Raw genomic sequence first — 17,270 nt, forward strand, 5'->3', positions numbered from 1 at the left:
ACAAAGATAAACACATTTAAGCATAATTTTATTAAATGAGGATTTTGTCAACATATTAAGAAAAAGCAACAAATACTCATTCACAAAGCCATGGTAAATTCAATTCATAATAACTCATGGCAGAAGAAGGAAGGAGAGAAGACAAATATCATTTTCACAAGTAAAAAATATAATTTATATTAAATCTACACATTTTATTCTAGGAATGTAAACACCTGGGATAAGTAAGATTTTGTAAATGTGAATTTTGTTTCCCATATTTGTCAAGTAAAGATGGGGGGGTCATTGCAGTTGAATAATGTTTATTTATAGCTTGCAAATTGTTGGAAATCATTGATTATGTACATCAGTACTCCACAATATGCACTAGAGAGATGAAACTGCAGAATGTATATGCAATGAGTCAGGGGAAAACGATTTGAAGAAAACATCTGGTCTGATGAACACAACATTTGGAGCAAAAAAAGACGATTTCTTTCCCCATCAAGTCCACTTTATCCAGAGTACACATCTGGAAGATCTGTCCATTTAGTTCCATTTCACTGCTCTTTCCTCATACCCATTTGGATTTTTCTTCTCAAATATTTGTGCACTTCCCTTTTAAGCCCTGCCACAAAATTAAACCCCAACCCCTCCAAAAAAAAGGCCCAAAGCCCCCAATTCTGTCCCTTTAAGAGCTTCCTTCTGCCAAAAGTTTGCCTTTAACAGGCATTGTTCATGATCAGACCTAACACTGAGTGAAGATGATCTGGAAAACCACAGCTCTGCTCCAGGATATCATTTGCTTGTAGGATGCTCAATTAAGCTCGAGCACATTCTCTGCAACAGGTGTTAAGTCCAATCGGTAAATCACAGGTGGTGAAGGTAGGGCAGGGACTGAGTGGGATCGCTGGATGCCAGATTTGCATTGGTGGAAATTGTCGCACTGTGTGTAGAACAGGTGTTATGACTTAAAGGCTAATTTAGACATCTTTCCTCAACTGTTGGACCAGCAGTAACAATAAAATGAACACTAGCGCACTTAACCCAACTGGGGCAAACCATGGTAATGTAACCAAAAACCATCAGACACCGGCCCTGATATTTACAGGGAGGTGGGGAGGGAGCGGGAGGAGGGGTGACTTTTAGCGGAAATACGGGGAATGCGGAGGTCGTGTTGACTTAATGGCAGGACCTCATTTCAATGCTTTTTCTCTATTTCCCGGACGGCAGCCAGCCAGATTGAGAGGCTGCCCAGCTGTCAGGCGGGAAAGCCTGCGGTAGAAGGCCGCAGCCGGAGGAGGGAGGGAGGGAGAGATGGCGGATCGGCCTGGAGATTGGGGGTCGGCGGATGCCGGGGAGGGAGGCCGATTGTGGCAGGTTTGATTGTAGGGCTGGGGGGGGGAAGTATTCCTGCTCTCCCCGCCCACCAGCAGTGCTGGAAGAGCACTTACCTGCTGGATCCGGCAGTTCTCGCCTCCCTTTAGCTGCCGGGTTTCCAGAGCCCTGGGAAACCAGGCCCACATGCCATCAAATCTAAAAGGCTGCTAAAAATCTGAAGGACGCAGCCTCATTAACATATTTAAATTACTGACCCGCCTCACGAGCTTGTTACTCGCTCACCCTGGTTAAACCGGAAGCAGGCTCGTTTGCAGCCGGTTGGGGTCAGGTTTCACATTTTTAAGAATCTAACCCCCCACCCCCACCCATTCTGGGGGGTTAAAATTTCCCCCCACTGACTCAGCAGAAAGCAATGTAGTCCAGCCCTGCTACCACTGTTCAGGGCTGTTTGCAAGCCAAATGCTTGTTATCATTTTGCAACCATATTCACTGCACCTTGTATTCTGTACACATTGTATGCAATATATGACAATGTGCTGTGACCAAAGAACAATTGCAATCAAACAATTTTGTATCAGCCAATTCTGCTGTTGTCATCTAAAGCAAATCAACTCAAGGCCCTGTTGTGATTGAGCATTCAAGAACATTCTGTTCATTGTTAAATTCCAAACTGCATAACTAAAAGTTAAGACTGCAGAAATAAATTAAAGGACATTCAACTCATGCACCTCCCTTTGTATTTCAGATCACATCCAATCTAGCCTCTTTAAAGATCTTTATCCTCCCCCCTCAATCTCTGTACTCTTCACCAAATCCAGCAATCAATCTAAATTTCCATTAAACGTGTCAACAAAGTCAGTGTTTGCTCCAGGAGCTGGTTGTTTGCTCCAAAAGTCAGCAATTCTAATTCTGTAGATGTTGTTCGTTAGATTGAGTAATGAAGCTTATCCATTCTTAATCACTCCTCTATCAGGAATTCCTCTCTGGTGAACAGAAGATCCAACAGAAATTATCCTTCCCCATTCAGAAAAGCTGAAAATAGCCATCATAGTTTTCTCCAAGGTAACCAACACAACATCTGGAATTTCAGAGATGTTGAAAATATTCACATTACCAGACAACTCAGAGTTGAAATGCTTGGAGCCGTTTCTGACAGACAAAAAGACATTCTATATAAATACAAGTCTTTGTGTTTTAACGTTATTTGATATCAATGGCATTATGAGGGAACGTCTGGCTTTGTTTCCAGTTTTTGCAGATAGAGAAACAATTTACTTTTGAAAAAAGAAATCACAAGGTTAAGTAGGGCAGTCACCACAATTGGAAAGAAAAAAATTTAAAAGGTAAACCACTGGTAGAACTGAGAAAATTAAACCATGCACACACCAAATGAGCCATTTCTTGCAGGACTGTAACTGTCCTTTCGTGTACTGCAGGACTGTGTGGTGACTGTTATCATCCTAAGGGGTGTTTTCTGTATTCGTGTTGATGTCTTCATTGACATCATCCTTGTATACATCAAGATAACCATTGGCTTTGCTAGAAGGTTCAATTTCTGCGATCGACCTTTGACCTTCTTGAGCAAGTGCAGTCAACCTCTTGAGGCGAAAAGATGATGCTGAGCATCTGAATGATCCGGTCAGTGTAGAATTGAGATCCGAATTAGATGCTATTTTGGCAGAATGGCAGTAGCGTTGTAAGCCTTTCCTGAAATGGATGGTAAAAAGCCCATAGGTGAGAGGATCCAAGACCGTGTTGAAGAGACCAAAAATGAAGAGTATGTGGCTCAATGCGTGAGAGACCTTTTCTTCAGAAAGCATTTCTGGTGAGAACCAGTACCAAAGTCCCAGGAGGTAATAGGGGGCCCAGCAAACTATGAAGGAGGTTACAATAATGATGCTCATTTTTAAAGTTCTCATGCGTGCCTTTGGTATATTATTCTTTGATCGCCTTAAGTGCACTTCTTTTGAGGATACTGAAAGAGGACACAAAACAAAATATTATGATCTACACTGCCTTCATCAGAAAAATATAAAGGTTTAATAATTAGGTTTTTTTCTCGTTCTAATTTTCTCCACTTCTCTCAGGCTTACAGGTATAGGTAACCCTTCATGAAGTAATCACTCTTCATGTGTAAGACTGGACAGAGAGTACTGGTGGGTTAATTGACTTTACATCTGAGTCCAATCCGGTTCTCACCCAACAGCCACACATGAATACTTTCCCACGGAGGTTACTGGATAACAATTAAGGTTGGGATCACAGGCTGTTTTTTCCCCCTTCTTAGCCCAAGGGCATAAGCCAATTATGTTTAACCCTTTGCTCCTGAGAACAGCATAGACCAGTGATTGAACCTAGAACCTGCCTGGTCTATAAGCTTAGCACCACAACAAACAGTGCATTAATGCATACAGTCTTTGAAAAGTAAAGGTAAAGGAGGAAGGACCTTAGTGCAGGTCACCATCAAGGTTCAAAACAATAGGACAGCAGATTAAATAAATTAGGAAGTTGTGGGTAGATTTGAAATCTATGAATCAATTGAAAATTGTGGGAGGGGAAGACTGAGGGAGGTCTGGAATTCCACAGATTTGATAGCCTGAGAAAGAATGAGTTAGAATTGGAGACTGTGCGATGAGTTTTGATTTCAATACAGTGAAGATGTATGAAAGAAGCTACTGGTGATAATGAACGTTTAACTTACAATTTCCCATGGTCATTCTCTTTGATATCTCCATTAGGATTCGGGTGTAGCAGAATATCATGATGGCCAGTGGCATGAGAAACAGGAAAACAAAAGTAAACATGTTGTAGGCCGTCTCTTGCCAGTGTGCCTTGAAACTCCCCATGGTGGAACACTGAGTGAAGTTCTGGGGCTCAGTAATACTTACAGTGTGAAACAGGACAAGCTGTAACAAATAAAGAGAAGTTACAAATACAGTATTCCATAATATGTGCAAGATCCTCAATCATCTCAGTGCAAAAATAATGGGCTAGAATTTGCTGTCAAAATAACAGTGAGGCTAATGGCGCTCGCTATTATTTATGTGCAAATACTACAGCAACTTCAGGCAAGGGGCAGATTTGCGGTTAAACGCGGAAATCCAAAAGTTGCTGTTGGAGATACGCTGCCCCAACGTTAGCATCACGAAAATGGCATCTCGCTGTCTGCCTCACCATTGAAATGCCTTGAACGGCGTGAAGTTGCTGTGTTTGTGCAGTAGATACGAACTAAACTCACCACAGAAAGTTAAGTTTTGTCCATTTCAGCCTAAGTACCCTTTTAACAATGTGATAAGTGGTAATTACTGCCAGTCAACCTCTCTGGCATTGAAAATTAACTATTACAAGTCTTAAAAGGAGGAGAGAGTGCTTGAGAGATGGAGGGGTTTCCAAAGAGTGAGGTCTAGGCAGCTGAAAGAACAGCCTCCAATTGTGGAGCAAAAAGAAGGCGGGTTACACATGTGGCTAGAGACAGAAGAACAGAGAGTTAGGGTTGTAGATGGCTACAAAGAAGCGATGAAGTAATGGAGACATTTTAAGACAAGATATTTTAAATTTGAAACGTTGGCAATATAATCAGTAAGGATAGAGGTGATCGGTGTCCAAAAAGAGCAGTGGGATTTTGGGTGAGCTAGAGTCTATCGAGGGTAGAGAATAAGAGGCCTGCAAGAAGAACATTGGAGTAATCGAGTCTAGAGTTCTACTGGTCCTGGCCAACATTTATCCTTCAACCAACATTAACAAAACAGGTTATCTGGTCATTTATCTCATTGCTTTTTGTGGGGCCTTGCTGTGCATAAATTTCTTGCTGCGTTTCCCTACATTACAACGGTGATTACACTTCAAAAGATTTTCATTGGCAGTGAAGCACATTGGGACGCTGTGAGAGGAGCTATATAAATGCAAGTTCTTTCTTTCTAAAAGATGAATAATGCACAAGCAGTGTAGATAAATTGAGAGAGTGTCTTCACTTTCTGTTTCACTCATTTGAAAATCACTGTTGGGAATGAGTAAATTATTTGTAACACTCATGGAATTAAAGTTCAGTACATCAGAGTGAAGTAAAAGAACTGTGAGATGTGCAGCTGGCAATATCAAAGCCCTCCTATAACTTTACCTTTGGTTGAGACTAACTACAGGCCAACAAAAACATCCCTTAATAGGTGCAAACACTGTAATGCACTACGTAGTCACTAGTGGAGAAGGTTTTTGTGCACAGTATTATAATTTAATTTACATTTGCTCTGTCATGAACTGCAGTATCATTGAGGCACAGTGCAATCTCTATGAAACTAGGTACTGTTTTTAAAGCACAATCACAGCCTGAGCTCAGCACTTGAAAGTAAATTTTACATTGATTTTGTTAAATCTCTTTCTCCTATTAAGTATGACTTTACAGGAACTTGATCACTCTAATAATGCTTCTCATTTACAATACCTCTCTAGATAGCCCAAGCTTGGCCAAGGCTTAGGTTCAGCACTCACATCTGGGGAGGCTTTTCTAACATGTCTCATGCTCCTGGACAGGCTAAAGGAAAAAACAACTTGTCATCTGATAGGTGGCCTATTGCTCAATTCAAGCCTCCAACCTTTCTTTTTCTCTCTTTCTGTTGCAACCTGTCTTCTCTCTCTATTTTATTGACGCTATTGTGATTATTACTCCAATGGACTTTCTTCTCTTGTTCCTCCTAATCCAAAAATACAATATCCTTCTCACTGTGTTGAATTAAAGTCTCATTGTTGTACCATCTCCTACTCCTTATTCTTCCCCAGGATTTCAAAACTGTGGAACCCCACTCCATCTCCCCTTCCTTCCATAAGCGTAGTATAATTGTAGCCGATCTAAGTGCAGTACAATTTTGGGAGACCACCTCAAGGAGATAGTCTCACTCTGCTTCTACGGTGTTAGGACATCCTTTAAAATTTTATTTTTTAAAGTTTAAAAAAAGATCCTTGGTTTACATTTCTAATGATTGGAAAGAGCCAAAATCAGCGGCATAAAGGCAGCAAATGTTGCTGGGAGCCAGTTTGCACTGGTTAAATACTCATAAATATACATGCTATGGCTATTTGTACTTCAAGAGCAACAGGCCATAGCACTACTATAGATGTTCTGTGTAACTGTAAGTTTTCCCCCATTCCGAATGCCCTCCTTCTGTGCTGTAATTTCTATGCAAACTACCAAAAAGGTCCCTTGACCCTATCTGAACAATCTATTATCATTTTTGATTGTTCACTTAAAGAAGAATTGTCTTCATGAAAAAGCAAGCAAAATTTCATATAAAAATGTATCAACAGGGGCCTGACTGTTTGATACAAGGTACAAATCCAGCTTAAACTGATGAAATGAAATTCTCTTCTATGTGTCCGCACGAGTTGAACTTAAGTGCAGTACTTAATGGATGCAGCCCCATGACACAAAACAATCCCTTAATCTCAGGGAGAGACAACACAGGATGGCTGATGTGGGAAATGGAGAAATGTCACTCTGGTGCAGTAGGTCAGAGGTTGGGTTTAAGGCACACTGTAGAGGTAGCTGTAGTCTGCATCTAACTGCTGTTGCACCTGACCTGGGAGTGCTTTATGGAGCAGGGTAGATGGGGGCTTTACTCTGCATCTAACCCGTGCTGTACTTGACCTGGGCCTGCTTGATGGGGCAGGGTAAAGGGAGCTTTACTTTGCATGTAACCCACGCCGTACCTGATCTGGGAGTGCTTGCTATTGCTACTGAATACCCATAATAGAATGTATTCGATTCCCCAGCACTACTGAACCTCACTTTCATGTGTACAAAATTCACAAGAAAAGAGTTTTCTTTCTAAGTCTTACTTATGGGCAACATCTTCATTCTGAAAATCATGTATTGACCTTCTAACTTTCTCTCTCAACTTCTTGCCCCCATTTTTTTTTAGACCAACCTCTTCTGCTCATGAAGACAGCGCCCCTTAACAAAATAGTCTTTTCTTGACCTGATCTCTCCCAAACGCAGGGCTGTCAACATTGGACAAGTCCTATGTGTGAGATCCATAGTCTAGCGCTGAATGGCCAGGACATTGCCTGGTGGAAAGACACAAACATGGGAAAAAGCCGCCAAATGCATCCATCACGTGGGCCAGCTTTATGGTGTTCCCAATGGGAAAGCTTTGTGCAGCATCTCCATTAAGAACAATGAGGACCGTCACTTCTGCCTGGCTTAAGAGCATATTCAGAGTTACCTGACCCTGGGGAACCATACTGTTGGCTGGGCGTGCTGTACAGCCAGTTGTACAGCAGGTCTTTGCAGATGGTAAACAAGTGGTGCTTTTAGAAACTGTCAGTTCAATAGTTTAATAATATTATTTTGATCTGTAAAGTAGGGTATTCCCCAGTTGTTTTCCTCTATCAGGCGATGTACTTCAATGGGAATTTGAGCTATCCTTTCTACACCAGAACAGAGCATTGAACTGTCACAAAATGCTCTTTGTCTGACTCAAAATGACTGGCAATTTGTAGCCACTCAATCAATCCAAACTTGGGTCAAAACTCAGGACCTCAGTATGAAACTAGAAGCAACAAATGTTAAGCGACTCAAACTCCTGCTACCAAGAATCTCTTACCTGTGGAATGGACAAGAGGGCACTCAGTAGCCAAGCTGCTGTCAACATAATCTTATTCTTCTTTTTGGCTTCACTGATGCCCAGAGGATTTAGAATGGCAGACTGACGGTCCACACTAATCACCACAGTGACGAACGCGCAGGAATACATGGACATTAGCTTTAGGAACATGAGCAGCCTACAGGCGACATCCCCAGCCTGCCACTGCACCGTGATATTCCAACTGGCATCCAGAGGCATTACAATAAAAGTCACCAGGAGGTCCGCGGCGGCCAGGTTGAGGATCAAAATTCTGACATGGGATTTCCTCTTGTGATTCTGAGTGGTTGTCCAGAGCACGGCAAGGTTGCAGAAGGCAGAAATAGTGAAAACAAGAAAGGTGATTCCCACTCTAACTTTGGCTGCATTGGAGAAAACTGGCAGCTGAAAGTGACGGGCACTGCTTTTGTTGCACCAGTGTCCCAAGAAGTTATCCTCACATGTCCCATTATAGTTGCAGAGGAGAGTCTGGCTGAGGAAAGGATTGATAATATCTTCAAGACTTGAGTTCATCCTCAATGCTGTGTTGTGTATTGTGAAGTAGGATATCGGTTTGATGGGATCAAACACAATGGGAATTCTTCTGTGACTGGCAGGTTATCCTAAAGCTGGACAGTCCCATTTTTTACTTCAATGTTGACCTGAGGAGGTGGCCCAATCCTTAGAGCCTGCAAGCAAACAAGATGCATGTTACACATTGAACAAAACAATGTGGAGAAACTATAGATCATGACCACAAGTCTGTGCTATTTTAGCCGATCTCAGGCAGGGTGGCAATAGGGTTGCGAAAATTGGCCTCAGTGCTTCTGGAAAGGCATGGTTCTCCCTCTAGATCTCTATCCCGTGACTTCTGCTGGAAGTGTGTGTGTATGGATGCCAGATGGAGACAGGATTAAACTTGACTATGAATGCTTACTTGTGGAAGCTTCAGAGAGATGCCTGACTCCATGGAACTTTCACCATAGGTCAGCCCCTTCACCAATGGGGCCATTCCCCAAGGAAAGAAAAAGACTTGCGTTTATGTAGCGCCTTTCACGGCCTTGGCATCTCCCAAAGCACTTGACAGGCAATGAAGTACTTTTGAAGTGTAGTCACTAATGTAGGAAATGAGGCAGCCAATTTGCACACAGAAAGGTTCCACAAACAGCAATGTGATAATCACCAGATAATCTGTTTTAGTGCTGTTAGTTGAGGGATAAATATTGACCAGGACATGAGCGAGAACTCCCCTGCGCTTTTTTGAAAAGTGCCATGGGATCTTTACGTCCACAAGAGGACAGATGGGCCTCGGTTTATCGTATCAAACTGAAAGACGGCACCTCCGACAGTGCAGCACTCCCTCAGTACTGCATTGGAGTGTCAGCCTGGATTTTCAAGTCTCTGGAGTGGGACTTGAACCTACAACCTTCTGACTCAGAGGCAGGGTGCTACGACTGAGCCATGGCTAACCCCAGCACTGATCAGCTCCTTCTTTCATGGAACTGTACCCCAGCATGTGTCAGACCTTTAGCAGAGAAAGGGAAAAATTGGGGGAGAACAAAAGAAAACTGCAGAATATGACTGCAGGAATCACACTATAACACGGCCAAGCAACAATCCAGGTAGCCAGCACCTGAACACAAATTTATAAGGGGGTGGGGGAGAGAGTGCAGAGGTTCGATCCACCTCATTCAATAATCCCACTGAAATTACAGACTGTGTACAAAGACCGGGGTGGGGGGGGGGGTGCAGAAATCAGAGAAACACTCAAAGGATTGCAGCAGGACCTGCAGGTTAAAAAATAGTAATCAATGTATGGAGAACCTGCAATAAAGAACAAGGTATGTGATGGAATGAATGAGGTGCTGAAGAAAGAACTGATACTAAGGTGAGGGGTGTTTCTTCGGTGAATGGGACATATTTCCATTTTGGGCAAAGAGCGATGTCTTGAGGATATTTCCATGCAGGCAGCAGTCCTATAAAAGGAAGACACTTCACAATGGAACACGGTGGAAGGATTATAATAGGCTAACTGAAGAGAAGGGGGGTCAGAACAGCTTTTGAAAATTTACAAGGAGAGATACGGATGGATTGAAAGGATAAGCAATGAAATAATAGATGGCCAGGATAAAGGGCCGGGGGAGGGGGGAGGCTGACTGCAAAAGCAATGCTCAAAATTGGTAAATCAAACAATGACAAAGAGTAAGAGGTGACTAAACAGGAGATTAATCCATTAAAAGAAATTAAGAGGACTGCTGTGGGCAACACGAGTTCCTAATTAATCCATTCAAACTTTTTCTAATGAGGTTACTGCTCTGCTGTGAAACCCAGTGTAGCAACAACTTGTATTTAAACAGCACCTTTAACGTAGTAAAACGTCCCAAGGTGCTTCACAGGAGCGTTATCAGACAAAATTTGACACTGAGACGCATAAAGAGATATTAAGACAGGTGACCAAAAGCTTGGTCAAAGAGATAGGAGCGTCTTAAAGGAGAGAGAGGTGGAGAGATTTAGGGAGGGAATTCCAGAACTTAGGGACAATTAATTATTATTACACCACAATTAACCCAGTCACACTCAGGCAAGATGCAATTTACATTACAATTTATATAGATGGGGGGCATTTCACAAGGGGAACTATTTGGTGAGGTACCTGAAGGTTGTGATTCCATGATCTGAGCCTGGAACTGCCCCTCAGTCCCCAACCCCCACCACTACATCATTATCATCAGTTTAACACTTCTATTCAGTAAATTTAGTCCTATATAAACAAACTCTGGTTATAAAATACCTGGCAAAGTTATAAGAGCGAATGGCGTTATTCTGTAGAACTCCTCCAATTATCAATTCGCTCTTCACTTACAGAATTCGTTTTAAATAGATCTAATTTCTATCCCACTTATTCTCAATCGGTGCTTGCTTGGACAGAATTAACACACTTTCTAAATCATTGTTTTCACTTTAAGTAGTTTCATCAAAGCTTCCCGTCGAATAAACGCGAATTTTTAAAAAAAAATTCATTTCATTCGGGTTAAAAAGCACATTTGTCCCTTGGAGAACTTAACATCTATTGAAAAGATGACCAACTGGACAGGGAGCATTCATCCAGACCAAAGGGAGCGATTACTTACCTCGCAGCAGGAAAAGTGGCCGGAGATCGGGAAATGCTGCAGTAAGGGCAGGTCCTGAGTCCCGGGGAGAGGAGGACATCCACTGACCAGGAATATTTAGGGTCAGTTCAGAGCCTTGTTGTTGTGGGCAGGTCCGGAGTGCAGTGAGAAGGCTCCGTCCCGTTCAATGGGATCGAAGCTGTAATCGTGCAGTGTGAGAGGCGAAAACAGACGATGCATCTCAAACACACACACACTGAACAGCACTGCAGATACACTCGGGCTCCTGCTCCTGGCACGAGTTTTTTTTAAAGTCCAGCCAAATGTTAGACACATGTCGAAACCTGCCCCCAACCTTAAGAGACTCCAAACCAAACTGCTGGCAAACCCAGTTTCCTTTTATCTAATTATGAAGCACACACACACACACACTGTCCAAAGTAAAGCATTTATCTCACTTACCTAAACCCAGAAAACTTAAGCACAGGTTGCCAAGAAGCAGATTTGAGGGCAGATGTACTCGATTATTTTAAAAGCAGAATACTGTGGATACTGGAAATTAAAAACAGAAAATGCTGGAGATGCTCAGCAAGTCAGGCAGTATCTGTGGAGAAAGAAACAGAGTTAACATTTCAGGTCGAAGACTTTTCATCAGAACTGGAAGATGTTAAAGAGTTAAAGTTTTTGAGCAAGTACAGAGCCAGGGAAAGGGAAGGAGGGGAGGAAAGAACATAAGGGGAGGTCTGTGATAGGGTGGAGGACAGGAGCGATTAAATGACTAAAAGTGATGATGGTGCAAGGCAAGGAAGGTGGTAATGGGATGGGTTAAGAAATAAAAGATTGATCAGGAGGAGCTATAAATGGCAGCAACAGAACCATTACCAGCACTAGCTGTCCAAAAAAATGGGCCATGATGTGGAGATGCCGGTGATGGACTGGGGTGGACAAATGTAAGGAATCTTACAACACCAGGTTATAGTCCAACAGTTTTATTTGAAAATCACAAGCTTTCGGAGGCGTTCTCCTTCGCATGCGGTACCTTTCATGGAATCCCACACTCACCTGACGAAGGAGAAAGCCTCCGAAAGCTTGTGATTTTCAAATAAAACTGTTGGACTATAACCTGGCGTTGTAAAAAAATGGGAGCAGTGGTTATGATCTGAAGTTATTGAAATCACTGTTGAGTCCAGAAGGTTGTAAAGTGCCTAAATGAAAGATGAGGTGCTGTTCCTCGAGCTTCCATTGAGCTTCATTGGAACAGTGTAAGAGGCCAAGGACAGAAAGGTCAGAGTGGGAGTGGGAGTGGGACAGGGAATTAAAATGGCAAGTGACCGGCAGGTCAGGGTCACGCTTGCAGACAGAGTGGAGGTGATCAGCAAAGTGATCACCCAGTCTGCGTTTGGTCTCCCCAATGTAGAGGAGACCACATTGTGAGCAGCGGATACGGTATAGTAAATTGAAAGAAGTATAAGTAAATCACTGTTTCACCTGGACGGAGTGTTTGGGGCCCTGGACAGTGGGAAGGGAGGAGTGATTTTAATTTTAATTAAAATTTTAATTCCCCTTCCCACTCTGACCTCTCTGTCCTCGGCCTCTTACACTGTTCCAATGAAGCTCCATGTAAGCTCGAGGAACAGCACCTCATCTTTCGATTAGGCATTTTACAACCTTCTGGATTCAACATTGATTTCAATAACTCCAGATCATAACCACTGCTCCCATTTTTTCGGACAGCTAGTGCTGGTAATGGTTCTGATGCTGTCATTTACAGCTCCTCCTGATCAATCTTTTGTTTCTTAACCTTTCACATTACCAACTTCCTTGCCTTGCACCATCATCCCTTTTGCCATTTAATCACTTGTGCCCTCTACCCTATCACAGACCTCCCATTTGTTCTTTCCTCCCTCCTCTCCCCTCCCTTTCCCCTGGCTCTGTAGTTGCTCAAAAACTTTAACTCTTTTAACATCTTCCAGTTCTGATGAAAGGTCTTCGACCTGAAACGTTAACTCTGTTTCTTTCTCCACAGATGCTGCCTGACTTGCTGAGCTTCTCCAGCATTTTGTGTTTTTATACTCCATTATTTTGCTCGATGAACATGGAGCATCTGTCACAATTGTATTTATAATTCTATATATACCCTTAATATCTATATACAGGAAACTGGCTGTGACATTACATTTTAGTTACTGCTACAGTCAGTATTCCCTTCAAAACACACAAAGCCCCCTGCAGACTAGTTCTGTGGCTCTTATGGAGAGAAGTGACAAGTCAGTGTTTCGGGCATAACCTTTTATCAGCCTACAGAGCGAGGGAAAGGGGGAAGGGATTTATCTGCAATATCTTGCAGTTCTGATGAAAGGTTATGCCTGAAAGGTTAACTTGACACTTCTCTCCACAGATGCTGTATCTGACTTGCTGAATGTTCCCAGCTTTTTCTGTTTTTGTTTTTTTTGTTCCATGGCTTTTATCTTCAGTTGAGTAAATAGGACTGTCTTCTCCTGCAAATATATCTTGTTTACAAATCTTGTTATGAGTAAATATACCTCAACAGAGAGCCGTTTGGCACAATGACTTGCTTTTGTTCTGCGAAAGGTCCATTTAGTCAAAAGGAATTTTCAGTCAGGTGACAAATGCACTGTTAAGCAAAGGTATCTCAGGTCCGGTATTAATAACGATATTAACAAAGGGCTATATTTATTTATTTTCTGCATTCAAAGTGGAAAGGACATGTTCAGTAAACTACTGTCATCTAGTGTACTGCCTTTACTACTGCTTAACTCTTAATAAAACTGTTCCGTAGCTTTTAGTGTAAAGCACAATCTGGGAGGATGTTTATGCTACCGCTTTGAGTTCTAGGAGATCATGAGTGTGTGACATATCCGGTGAGCAAAAAACAGTGACAAGGTTTCTGTTCAATCCTTGGGCTCATCAGATTACCAGATATCGCACCTATAAAAGCATACACAGGCTCGTAGGTCGTGGGTGCTCGCTTATGGCAGTGGTCATACATTGGGTCCCGGTCCAGCAACACCTCGGTTTAAAAATTCTCATCCTCATTTTCAAAAATCCCTCCACGGGCGCTCCCCTCCCTATCGCTAACCTCCTCCAGCCCCACCACCTTCCGAGAACTCTGCGTTCCTCCAACTCTGCCATCATCTTCCACCCTCCATAAACTTGAGCTCATCCAAAACTCTGCTGCCCATATCCTAACTTGCATCAAGTCCCATTCATCCATCAAGTCTGTGCTCACTGACCTACACTGGCTCCTGGTCCGGCAATGCCTCGATTTTAAAATTCTCATCCTTGTTTTCAAATCCCTCCATTGCTTCGCTCATCCCTATCTCTGTAACCTCCTCCAGCCTTACAAACCTCCGAGATCTCTGCGCTCCTCCAGTTCTTGCCTCTTGCGCATGCCCGATTTTAATCACTCCATCATTGGCGGCCATGCCTTCAGCTGCCTAGGCCGTAAGCTCTGGAATTCCCTTCCTAAACCTCTCCACCTGTCTACCTTTCTCTCCTCCTTTAAGACGCTCCTTAAAACCTACCTCTTTGACCAAGCTTTTGGTCACCTGTCATAATATCTCCTAATGTGGCTCGATGTCAAATTTTGTTTGATAATTGCTCCTGTGAAGTGCCTTGGAACGTTTTACTACGTTAAAGGCACTACATCTAGGCCAAGTGATGTTTGAGTAACTCTAGCATACAGACTTATACACACTTAATTAGATTAATTGAAGCAGAAACGTCAGTGGTGACTAGTGAATTAACAGGATAGTCTTTTTTAATTCAATGGTCTCACTACAGATGAACAATACACAAAAGTAGGCAGGCTTCAATGATTTACTTTTTCATATTTGTTCTTGATCTGATACCTTGCACACTTGGGGCACTGAAGAGGTGTGAAAACTAATCAAAGCAATTTGCTTGCTATTAGATTTATGGTAATGAATGTACACTCATTAATCCAGGTGGGTCTGAATGTTGTATTGAAGGGTAATTTTTCTACCAGCTTTCCATGGAATTCTTCAGTTTCTGTCCTCTTTTGTTGGATAGTGCAATGATCCCAGAAAAGAGCTGGGTTCTGTTCCTTCTGCCACTGGCCCATTCTCATATCCCACCACTGCAGGATTAACTGGTTATTCATCTCATAGCTGTTTGTGGGATATTACAGAGCACAAATTGCTGCCACATTTGCCTGAACTTAGAGGAGTAGAAATTTATCTTGGGTGGCAGAGCAAAACTGGTGTTAGTGCATCAGCCATCTGTTACATGCCCCGCTCAATAATCAGTTCCATCAAAGTCAACGGAATATTAGGCAAGGTGTACAATGGGCGGCCAATATGATACCACCTGATGTGTATTAACACCCAAGAGGAATTTCTACTTGATAAACTTCGAAGTAATTCAGTGTGTGAAGCCCTGGGATTGGACATATTTTTTGGTTCAGTTGGTAGCACACTTGTGTTTGAGTGAGAAGGTTGTAGATTCAAGCCCCTCTGTGGACTTGAGCATGCATCTAGGATGAGGTGTAAGTGCAGTACTGAGGGACTGCCGCATTGTTGGAGGTTCTGTTTTTCCGATGAGACGTTAAACAAAGGCCCCATCTGTGTGCTCAAGTGGATGCAAAAAATGTCACATCACTATTCGAAGAAGAGCAGGAAGTTCTCCTGATGTCCATGCAAACATTTCTCCTTCAACCAACAGCACCAAGCATAGATTAACTGGTCATTAATCTCATTAGCCATTTATGGGAACTTGTGTAAAAATTGGCTGCTGGGTTGGTCTGCATAAGAAAACACATCCATTGGTTGTGAAGCACTTTTAGGACATCCTGAGGATGTGATGAGGCACTATATAATTGCAAGTTCCTTCATTCTTTCCTCCAATTGGTGGACCTACATAAAGTTAACTCTACCCGTGCTGGTCATGCTTTATCCAACCCTCTCCTTGGTAATGCTAAATAAGCTGTACTCTTACTCTTTAAATTGGATTTAAATTTACTCAACTCACCCTGGGATTCCTCCACCCAGCCAAGCTCTGTCTTGGCCTCCCTTAGTTCTTTTAAACTTCTCTGGGTCAGTTCAATGCAGAGAACTGTGAAGTAGTACGTTTTGGAAAAAAAGTGAAAGAAAACACATCCTGGATGGCAAGTGTTTGAACAGATGCATGGATCTTTAAAGGTGGATGTGCAGGTAGAAAAGACGTAAAAATACAAGTAGAGTTCAGTGTTTTATATATGGGAGCATTGAATATAGAAGCAAGGAAGTGATGTTGAATTTGTATACAACCTTGGTTAGGTCATATTCGGAGCATTGTGTGCAAATCTGAACATGGAAAGGATACAGTGAAGATTGATTAGAATAATGAAGCCAAGCACAAATCTGAAACAAAATGAAGCAGTCACATTGTTACTCTGGTTTATGTAAAAGAAAAAAGGCTTACAGTTTGTCACATCTTTCATAAATTTCTCCACTAGAGAACATGACCTAGGCTGACACTGCAGTGCATACTGAGAAAGTGCTATATTATTAAATGTGGTGTCTTTCAGATGAGATATTAAACTGAAGCCTTGTTTGCCTGTTCAGGACGATAATGAATCTCCTACGGCACTACTGAAAAAGACTAACATTTTTACGATGTCATGACCAAAACCTTTGATCAAGACCATCAAAAAAACAAATTCATTGATCATTTATCTCATTGCTGCTTGTGGGACCAGCTGTGTGCTCTTCAAAGTATCTCATCAGCAGGATTTTGAAACATTTGAGAGATATGATCAGCTGTTATATAACTGCAAGTCTTTCTTCCTTCAACTAAATCAGAGCAACAATGTTACTGCTTCATTTTATTCAAGATGTGTGTCTGAGCCAATATGATACTAGCCATTCCTTGAGGCATCTCTGAATGAGAATGCCAACTTGCTGCTTAAGTGAGGAACAGCTTTGTATTGTGACTAGAAATATGGTTAAATGAAAGTCATTTCACATTGAACCCTTAGAGCCACCATAGAGTGTAGAGCCACCATAGAGTGTAGAGCCATCCCTTCAGTTGAGATTGAATTTGAACCCAAGTCTCAAGGGTGAAAGGATAAGCTGCTGAACTACTTCCCCAAATATGCTTTTACCTGGAAGGGAATTATCTGCAGCACTGAAAATTAGGGTCACCACTTGATGGTGTGAATTAAGTTTTGTTTCTGAAACCTATAAACCTTGATGAAGGGCCAAGG

General features: G+C 42.3%; 1 protein-coding gene across 1 annotated transcript; it reads right to left on the minus strand.

Moving 5' to 3' along the window:
• Window positions 1–2,780: 2,780 nt before the first annotated feature.
• On the minus strand, window positions 2,781–8,468 carry LOC137301579 (gonadotropin-releasing hormone II receptor-like). The gene is made up of 3 exons (XM_067971133.1): window positions 7,917–8,468; window positions 4,022–4,226; window positions 2,781–3,295 (listed from the first exon to the last, which is right to left on the minus strand). The coding sequence occupies exons 1-3, from the start codon at window positions 8,466–8,468 to the stop codon at window positions 2,781–2,783; spliced, it is 1,272 nt and encodes a 423-aa protein (XP_067827234.1).
• Between the last annotated feature and the right edge of the window lie 8,802 nt (window positions 8,469–17,270).

The sequence above is a fragment of the Heptranchias perlo genome, chromosome 34 (genome assembly GCF_035084215.1).
Source record: "Heptranchias perlo isolate sHepPer1 chromosome 34, sHepPer1.hap1, whole genome shotgun sequence".
Lineage (NCBI taxonomy): Eukaryota > Metazoa > Chordata > Chondrichthyes > Hexanchiformes > Hexanchidae > Heptranchias > Heptranchias perlo.

Bases quoted from the DNA above. Each gene is read 5' to 3' on its own strand.
- LOC137301579 (XM_067971133.1), bottom strand. From the start codon at position 8,468: ATGAACTCAAGTCTTGAAGATATTATCAATCCTTTCCTCAGCCAGACT. The intron at 4,227-7,916 runs GTAAGAGATTCT...TATTTGTTACAG, and splicing joins CCCTCTTGTCCATTCCACAG to CTTGTCCTGTTTCACACTGT. The intron at 3,296-4,021 runs GTAAGTTAAACG...GTCCTCTTTCAG, and splicing joins GAGAATGACCATGGGAAATT to TATCCTCAAAAGAAGTGCAC.